The sequence below is a fragment of the Camelus dromedarius genome, chromosome 28, assembly GCF_036321535.1.
Source record: "Camelus dromedarius isolate mCamDro1 chromosome 28, mCamDro1.pat, whole genome shotgun sequence".
Classification (NCBI taxonomy): Eukaryota; Metazoa; Chordata; class Mammalia; order Artiodactyla; family Camelidae; genus Camelus; species Camelus dromedarius.
The window spans coordinates 17,448,938-17,458,873 of NC_087463.1; the positions used below are offsets into that span (position 1 = coordinate 17,448,938).

General features: G+C 35.1%; 1 protein-coding gene across 3 annotated transcripts in view; it reads left to right on the plus strand.

Annotated features, from left to right (window-relative positions):
- RELCH (RAB11 binding and LisH domain, coiled-coil and HEAT repeat containing) overlaps nucleotides 1–9,724 on the plus strand; it is a 99,962-nt gene extending 90,238 nt beyond the window's left edge. For all 3 annotated transcript variants that reach the window (XM_064480388.1, XM_064480389.1, XM_064480390.1), the window contains exons 28-29: nucleotides 1,909–1,979; nucleotides 8,017–9,724. In XM_064480388.1, coding sequence (XP_064336458.1) covers nucleotides 1,909–1,979; nucleotides 8,017–8,137 — 192 coding nt within the window. In that variant the 3' untranslated portion in view covers nucleotides 8,138–9,724. The remainder of the gene's footprint in view (nucleotides 1–1,908; nucleotides 1,980–8,016) is intronic.
- The last annotated feature ends 212 nt before the right edge of the window (nucleotides 9,725–9,936 follow it).

Consider the following 9,936-nt stretch of genomic DNA (forward strand, 5'->3'; position numbering starts at 1 on the left):
ATTTTTAGATGTTAAATCAACCTTTGCATTCTTACAATAAATACCACTTGATTATGGTATATAATTCCTTTTATATGAAGCTGGATTCAGTTTGCTAGTATTTTGTTCAGGATTTTTGCATGGAAGATGGAGTTTATCTATAGAATAGAACAAACAAGAAGCAAGCCTGATTTTCCCCACCTTCCAGTAATGTAGGGTGGGACTGAAAATAGGAGGAGTAGTTAAAAGTCTTTAAAAGGAACAGACTCCCAGATTCCCTTCCAAACCTTAGTTTTTACTTTCTAGACTTGGGAGATCAGGCATAGCTGAGAGTATGAATGAGGCACTATAATGAAAGGAGGGAAATTAAGTCAAATGTATCATTACTGATTAGAAACCTCATTACCTTTCTCCTTCTTGGCTCCAAGAATGGTGGCAGCCAGAATTATACCTTCAGCGGGAAAAGACTGACAGAAAGTCTGTGCCAGATTCACCTTAAAGTGATATTATTCATGCATGAAGAGATTCTAATCAACATTTTAACACCCCAGTCTTTAGTGGACATCCCAAGATGACCAGCCATTTGAGAAAATTCGCTTCTGACATCCACAGCAGAGATGAAAACATACACACAAGAAAGAGGACACTGGAAGAAACAGACAAGATAGGGAGCAGAAGAAAAAGTACAGAAACTCTCCCAGAAAACACTGATGCAAAAAAATAGCCAAACAAACAAAAATCTATAATATGTTAGATAAGAGAATGGGAAAGCAGGAAAAAAATCAGAAGGCCTCCCCATAATCTGCAAGGCACTGGAGAACCCAGTTCCCCTCCTCCTTACATCTCAGGCCTCACCATCTTCCTTCCCCCTTGCTCACTCTACACCCACCACTCTGGCTTCCTTGCTTGAGCATGATAGACACCCTCCCATCTACAGCCTTTGCTCAGCTTCTTCCCAAGTGTCTACAACACTTATTTCTCATGTCCTTCAGGTTCTTGCTTAAATATTATCCTCTCCATGAAGCCTACTCTGAATACCTCCATGTAAATTGTAATATTCTTCACTTTGGCCTCCTAGTACCCCTTGCCTTATTCAGTGTTCTTTCTAAAGCCCTTATCATCTTCTGATATATGATTTACCTATTTTTTGTGTTTGTTGTCTAGAACATAAGAACATAAGCTCTCTGCAGGGAGGGAGTGTTGTCTGTTTAATTTGCTGCATCCTCTGTGTCTAAAACGTGCCTGGCACGTAGTAGGTGGCAATAAGTATTTGTTGTTTAGTGACCTCCATGCACAAATATGGACCAAGAAAATTCAGGAGGGCCATATGGTTTCTGGTGTGGGTGCCAGCAACTGGAGTAGCTTAGATCCCCCCACCCTTTCCATTACCTACTGTCTCCCTGCAAGAGTGGTGTTAATGTTAACTCTTAGACACCCATTGTATCCCCGATTTTAGTAACCACAGACCTATATCTGGCCTCTGCTCTAGACTTTAAAGTAGAGCATCTTGCTTTTTGCAACCTGGAAAAAGCAAGGGACAAAGGGACAGAACAGCTTTTACTGGGAAAATATGTCTGACCATGGTGTGTGTGTGTGTGTATATATATATATATATATATATGTTAAATGTATATAAATTTTACTTTTTTAACATTAGTTGCTGGGAGAATAGAAATCAGACTCAGAAGGAAGGTTAGTGAAAATCAAAGTGAATTATTAAGTTACATGATGGAGGTCTTTTAAAGCTATTTCTGCACCTAGTCTAGCAATCCAACATGAATTCCTTTAACAAAGTCACTGCCAAAACTTTGAATTCTTATTTAACGTATTAGCTTCTGGGAATATTTAAAAAATTCAATTAAAAATGTTAAACCATAGCATTTTTCTATGTAAACTGTATTTCACTGAAGTAATTTTTTTAAAAATCAGGTTATTTTAAGTTCCATGATAAAAGAATGTGAACAAAAAGTAGAGAACAAGACTGTCCAAGAGCCTCAAGGGTAAGACATTAATTCTTTTTTAAGGCTTTGTGTTATCCGTAATTTCTGTGTAAATTTTCTATAGGTGGGTATCGTGTTTTATAATGTGTTACTTTGTACTCATTTATTTGGAAGGCAAGAAAATCCTTTAAATTGACGGTTCTCAAATGCTAATCCATAAACCATCTGGGGAATTTAAAATTCAGATCTCTACCTCGTGTTCTGTGCCCTTAACATTCTGAATCAGCCCAGGGAGTCTGTATATTTAAAAGCTTCCAACAAAAACACTAGTTTGAAAAGATACATGCACCCCCATATTCATAGCAACATTATTCACAACTGCCAAGATATGAGAACAACCCACGTGCCTATCAGCAGATGAATGGATGAAGCTGTGGTGTATATCTACAATGGAATACTACTTAACCATAAAAAAGAATTAAATTTTGCCATTTGCAACAACATGGGTGGACTTGGAGGGTATTATGCTAAGTGAAATAAGTCAGAGAAAGGCAAATACTGTATGATATCATTTGTATGTGGAATCTAAAAAATAAACTAGTGAATATAACAAAAAAGAAACAGACTCATAGAGAACAAACTAGTGGTTACCAGTGAGGAGAGGGAGTGGGGAGGGGCAATAGAGGGGGAGGGGATCAAGAGGTACAAACTATTATGTATAAAATAAGCTACAAGGATCTATTATACAACACAGGGAATATAGCCAATATTTTATAATAACTATAAATGGAGTGTAACCTTTAAAAATTGTGAATCACTATATTATATGCCTATAATTTATATAATATTGTACATCAACTATACTAAAATAAAATAAAAGCTTCCCAAGAAGTTCTGATAGGTAGCAGGATTTGGGGACTACTGGTGAAAATAGTTCCTAGAAGTTTGTGACAGGAGTTGTAAGATTTAAGTTGATTCACTGCATAAAGGATTGTAAATTTGTCAACGTTCTAGTCATATGCTTCTAACCAAACTAATTAGAATTCAAAGATTCAGTGAAATTAAAATATGAACATAAGTGTGAAAGAATAAAGTTGGGTATTTCAGGAGAGGAAGTAATGTACAAATAGTCTATGTGTACTCTTGACTCTTACTGAAGTAACCTTGAGCAGGTAATCTTAAATGGACTCTGTTAGGCATAAAAAGCTCAAAGGTGTTTCCTTTGTAAAGCTGACTACCAGCGATAAGTGTTTCACCGTTTCAAGCTAGGTACACATACACATAAAGACTCCTCCACACCCCTAGCACACACACATAGACTTCTGCCTCTTACTGGGAGTCAGAACCCTTTCCTTAGCCTCCTAGATTGGTAGGAGCTCTTGTATCATTTTAGCAATGGAAAGTTAAAACAATAAAAAACCTTGATAGGTTTCTATTCTGAACACAAAATCTATAAAATTAATGTTAAAGCAAATAATTCTCATTAGTCATACATTAAATATTAAAATTTATTTGGTGCCTTATTTAAAATGTGAAAGGTTTTTGGATCAAAATTGAGAAAAATTTTATGAGAAATACATTCTAAATGAAATTTCATGAATTAGCATGCAAGAATTAAAAAAGAAAATATCTTTATAACTTTCTAAGATTGCTTTGGTTATTTGACTTTACCTTTTAAAAAAAAAGTTCATTTTTATAATCTTATTTTTCCCATGATATTCAAATCTTCTACATTTATTTTTAGAAGCTTTATTGTAGAGAATTTCAAATATACAGAAACCTAAACATAATATAATGAATTCCCCTGTGCTCAGTCACTCAGCTTCAACAGTTATCAATTCATAGTCAATTTTATTTTGTCTATACCCACTTCCCACCCTCTCCCATATTCTGGTATGCATCTCTAAAAGGTAAGTGCTATTTTTTTAAAACATAAACATAATATCATTATCATACCAAAATAACTCCTTAATATTATTTATTATCTGGCGTTTGTTCAAATTTCTAATTGTTTCATAAATGTCATATTGATTTGTTGTTTGTTTTTTCCTTACAGTTTATTTCTTTGAGTCAGGATCCAACATTCCGTGTATTACAAACGGTTACTGCATTTCTTAAGTCTCCTTTAATTCATAGGTTCCCCTTCTTTTTTTTTTCTCCATACAGTTTACTTGTTGAAGGAAATGAGTCATTTGTCCTGTAGAGGTTCGCACAGTCTAAATCTTGCTAATTGCATTTCCCTTGTGCTGTTTAAAATGTTCCTCTGTATTTCCTATAAATCTGGTAGTTGAATCTAGATCTAGAGACTTAATCAGAATCAGGGCATGGTTTTTATTTGATAAAACTGCTACACAGGAGGAGGTATGTTTTCATTGTGAGGCAAATAATGTCTGCATATCTCCTTTTTTGGTGATATTAACATCTGTTAATGATCAGTGCTGAATCTACTAACTCATTAGCAGTTACAAAATATATTACTCTAATTATATTATCCCTTCTTTATTTGTGAGCTGTCAGTCTTCAGTAAAGAAAACCTTCCCCCATAGGTACTACTGTTTCAAGTGGTATAGTTTATATAGTAAAGACAAGATAATGTTCATTTCTTCCTCTTTATGTACCAGTTTTGAAGATAACAGATTGATTCACACTCTGACCAGAGGCAAAAGGAAAAGAGAAAAGAGATGTCCATGCAGAAATATCTGCACTGTGCAAAGAGACGATAGTTTCAGAAAAGCATATTTTGGGAACTGTAATTGAAAGCTAGACCACAGATACCCCCTCTAAAAGTAAATAAGTAAACCTAACCCCTAAATCAATCAATCAATCACAGAGTATATGGGAGGATGATAGAGATAAGTCTATAAAGGTAGATGTACACCGTTAATAAAGAACTCTGTATGCCACGTGAAAGGTTTTGACATCTCATGCCAAAGTCAGCAAACTTTCTCTGGAAAGACCGTGAAAATTTCAGGCTTTGCAAGCCATACAGTCTTTGTCCCAACTGTGCAACTGGACTCTGCTATCGTAGCAGTCAAGCAGCTATTGATGGTGTGGAAATGAACAGGCATGGCTGCATTCCAATAAAACTTTTTTTTACAAAACAGACAGCAGACTGGATTTGGCCTGTGACCCTTAGTTTACTAATCCTTAGTAACTTTGCTTCTCAGGCTTTAGGGTCCATCAGAATCACCTGGAAACTGCTGAGTGCCATCTCCAGAGTTTTTCAGAAGATCTGGGGTGCAGCCTGAGAACTGGGGTGGAGGTGGATGAATGATTTCACTTGGAAAGGGGGCTCAGACATGGAATTAGACCAACATTTAAGAGGAGCTTAGCTGAGAAACAGGAGGCAAACCAAATCAGTGTCAAAAACTCAAGTAGAGATTTCAAAGAGAAGGAGTGGTGACCTTTAATCTGCAAGATGGAATGACGTGGAGAGAGAGGGAAACGTTCTAGGACATAAGTCATTTTAGAGACAGGCCGGAAGTGAGGTTCTGTAGATTCAGTATCAACAAGCAATGGCAGCTGGTTGGCTATGCATCACAAAGGAAGGACCTGAGATTTCCCTGAAAACCTCTAGTAAGAAGACATATTACCTTCTAAAACTACTCTGTTTTTTAAAAATTCCTTCCTTATCCTGAGTTAAAATCTCCCTTCCTGTATCTACTGGCTAAAGCCGATTTTCATCATTTGGTGGAGGGGTCATCTTTGTCATACTGATAAAAATATGAACTCTTTTAAGAAAAAAAAAATGCTATAATGCATTGGCTCTTTATTAGAAAGCTTTGTAAAATAAATGCCTAGGTCCTCTACCGCAGGTGGAAGAAAATCAGAATCACTGACTGGAATTAGATCTAGGCATTCACATTTCAAAAAGTTCCTCAGGTAATTGTGATGTATATCAGCAGAGCTATAAAGGTATATACAGCTCTGCACATATGGATTATATACCTCTTGTTTTTTGTTACAACATAGGTATCTGTTAAGTCTCCTAAATCTTCTCCAAACCATTCTTCATTTCTTTCACTACTCTTAGGATTTCCAGACCCCTTATCATCATTGTTGCTCTCCTCTTAGAATCATTAAGACTTGATGGTATGTCAAGTATTATCTGACCCACAAAATTAAAATCATACTTACCTTTTGACTTAGCACTGTTTTCTACAGAAAGAAAACAGCACTGTAAACCTAGAGTGTCAAAGAAAGGCATCACTAGGATTTGAAAGATGACTAACACGAGATAGAAAGAGATTTTTAGGTTGAGAATGATTTGAACAAGTAGACTAGGGACACTTGACTCAAGGGAGTCCAGAAGTTAAGCAGTGATGGTTTAAACACACACACACACACACACACACGAATTAGTTGCTCTGTTTCTTGAGTGTCATGCACATTTTATCTTGCAGGTAGTAAGTGGCCATTGAAGATTTTGAGAAGGGGTGTGATATAAAGAAGTGATTATTTTAGAGGTAACTCTGACTAATGCAAGGAGGTCAGATCCAAGACTGTTGGAATAATTCAGTTGTAAATTATTGGCAATAGAAATGAAAGTAAACAATACAGGAAGTGTTTCGGAGAATGAAGTCACAAGATTTGAAGATAGTTTGAAATAGCAAGAGAGCCATTAAATTCATAGTTGGGAAGAGAGGAAAGTGATAGAACCACTGAGAAGACAAGTAAAGAAATAAAAATGAGGAGTTATTTCTAAAGTTAAGGTATGGGGATGGGAGGGTATGGTTCAGTGGTAGAATGTGTGCTTAGCATGCAAGAGGTCCTGGGTTCAATCCCCAGCACTTCCATTAAAAGTAATAATAATAAATGAATAGATAAATGAAGCTAATTACCTCCTCCACCACCCCCCAAAAAACCCTAAATAAATAAAAATAAAAATAATTTTAAAAAAATTTTTAAATAAAGTTAAAATATGAAAAAAGAAGCTTGAGACATTGACTCCGTTATCTAGCAAACAATAGTAATATGGGACTAACCTTTATGAAAAGTGTTGTGATTCAATAAATATTTTGGAGTCATCCTTATGGAGATGTTACTTGAAACTTACAGAATGAGTAAGTTTTGTAATTGAAGAACCTAGAGCCAAATGCTGACCCTTATGGAGGATTGCTCTGTGGGAAGAGAAAAAGCAGCATATATAAGAGGAAAGCAGTCAGCGGCATGTTGGGACAGACCAGGTTGAGATACTGACATAAGAGGGAAGGAGAGATTTTCAAGGTGGGCATCATGGTCGGGTACTTAACTGAGTAACTCACAGTGCGGACCTTTAAAACCTACGCAGAACCAGAAGTCCTTGGTCTCAGACCAAGATTTAGATTTAACAGATATCTGTTGAGCACCTGCACATCGCTCACTGCTCATTGTCTTTGATCAATACTCCGTTCAATAGTGTGATAAATCAGCGGTATTTAGTAGTCATTTAGATTGTGCTTACTCCCTACACAGAAGGTTGGTCAAAAAGAAAGAAGAAAAAGATTTGACATTGTTGATCGAAGCTAGTGCAGCTGGCAATCAGAGATATGTTTCTTCTCCCAAACCCCCAGAAAAGTATATGTCATGGGACTGTTACCCAGCACAGTACCACACCTCACTGTGATTTGAGTTAGTTGTTTGTGAAAACAGAGGTAATATCTATCTTCCAAGGTTTCTGTAAGAATTAAATGAAGTAATGCTGATAAAAGGGATAATTAACATTTATAGCATGCTGTTACCTGCCTGGCACTGCTAATAAGCTCTTTACACTGATGTAATCCTTAGTAGCCTTACGAGGTAGATCCTAGAATTATCTCCATTTTATAGATATGGAAACAGAGATTAAATAACTTGCCCAAAGTCACACAGCTGGAAAATGACAGAACTGACATTGTCTTGTTCCAGACTGGCTCCTAATCACTACACCACACTGCTTCCTTTAATAGAAACGATGAACATGGAAGCCCCTGACCTAATACGATACCAAAAAAAACTATTCCATAAATATTAATTTCCCTTTTGTGATACCAGTTTAGAATGTTTATTAATGTTAATGAAAAAATTGATATTTTAGTTTTTTAATTGCTTTACATGAATTTCAAAATTTCTTTCCTAGCTCAATGTCAATCGCTGCAAGCTTAGTGAGTGAAGATACAAAGACCAAGTTTTTGAACAAAATGGGTCAGTTGACAACATCAGGTGCCATGCTGGCCAATGTGTTTCAGAGAAAGAAGTAAAAGAAGGAAGGAAGCCCCCAGTAAACACTAAGATGGACCTCAAGCAGACTGGTTCCTTGTACTTGAAGTACTTGCCTTTTTTATTTCCTTGTTTTATGTTCTTGCATTATAATTTTATCTTAACCTCCAAAGATATTTGCACTGCTTTTGATTATTGCTGTATATCTGTTAATTTTGGAGTTATAACTGTGGTGATAGAAAATTGAGTTGATAGTCTGTACCAAGTCCCTCTTCTATGTTCTTGTCTCTTGGAATAATTTTTTTTATATATATATATAGTGAAGAGGTTTTTTTTTTTAATTTTTGGATGGGATATTAGCAAATATCTGTATGATACACTAAGCTATTCAATGGTACTTAAAATAATGTAAATTTGAAGTCATTGTTATAAAGTAATTAAAGTGGAGATTACTTAAGTATTTAAATTATGAAAGAATAATGCAGACTTTTTATTGTTTCTTAACTGACTAGAAAGAGCCACCAGCATTACTCTGTGCCTTTTGGACTTCAGTTTGTGTGTCTGTAGGAATTGTGTGCATTCCATTCACACAGTATTTATAATACTGTAATGAATTTGAATTACAAATCCTACAGTCAGTAGATAATAGTGAAACTTTGAACATTTCAGCGCTCTCATGAATATTCTTTAAGTGCTATATAAACCCCCCCATCACTTACATGCATATAATGGACTTAACCTGAGTAAAGACAGCACATGGGGAGTGGTACCCAAGGTGAATTTTACAAACTGGTGTATAGTAGATTTAAATACTCAAAAATAAATTTAAGTAAGAAGAGCTAATAATTGTGACTTTTTTCCCCAGATTGAAATACAGAAGAAAATATGGTTTGAATCTGAAATTAACACTTATTTACGTAAAACATTTAAGATGTTTTCGTATGATTTTAATTTCAGAGATTATCTTTTCATTCCTTGTGTTCCAGAGAAGTACAGACAAGTTAAGGACATTTGGGGGCTGCTTTTTTCCCTCTAAACTAAAATGACATTGGCTAAATTATTATTGAGTTAGTCATCACCTTGTCCCTTAAAGTCAGTGACTATTTTTGTGTTTGATATATATTTCTTAGAGTCTTAAGTAAGTGTACAGTTCCACTGGAATTTGACAGTTGTCTGTAAAGTAATGCAACTTGAAGTAGCAGAGTGGTACTGGACATAGAAAGAAGGTGGTTGGTTTAAGGGGTTAATGTGAGGCCTTTTTGAAAAATGAATATTTTGGTAAAGAGAATTCTCTTTTGAGCACAGCTGATACAAATGCGTGATTGTCATGTTTGTTGTATAAACTGGTTTAATACACTTGGAACATAGTTGGATTACATTGACTTCCTGGGAAAGATAGCTTACCACACATTAAGCTTATAAAATAAGTTGCCATAGGCAAAGCCATTTAAAAAGTTTATTCTGAAATTATTTCTTTTACCTACAGTGAAATAATTGTTAACTAACTAGTCTTTCTGGAAACTGTTGGATTCTAGGCATTCCTGAGAAATTGAAAGTGGCTACCTTTCATGTCAAAAATGTTGATCTATTATAAATAAAATGTTTTTGCATATTTGTTTTGGTTTTAATTTTGGCTACGTGTATTTATTTTCATTTTGAAACACTATATGCTATATCCAAGCAAAAGGAGATGACAAAGTGTATGTTCATTAAAATATACTAATCTTTTATTTTAGAAATACAATCTATATAAATTACCAATATTTTAGTTTACTTTAACTAAAAGATTTTGTTGTATTTAAAATTTAACAAATACATTTCAGAGATGATTTAAAGAAAA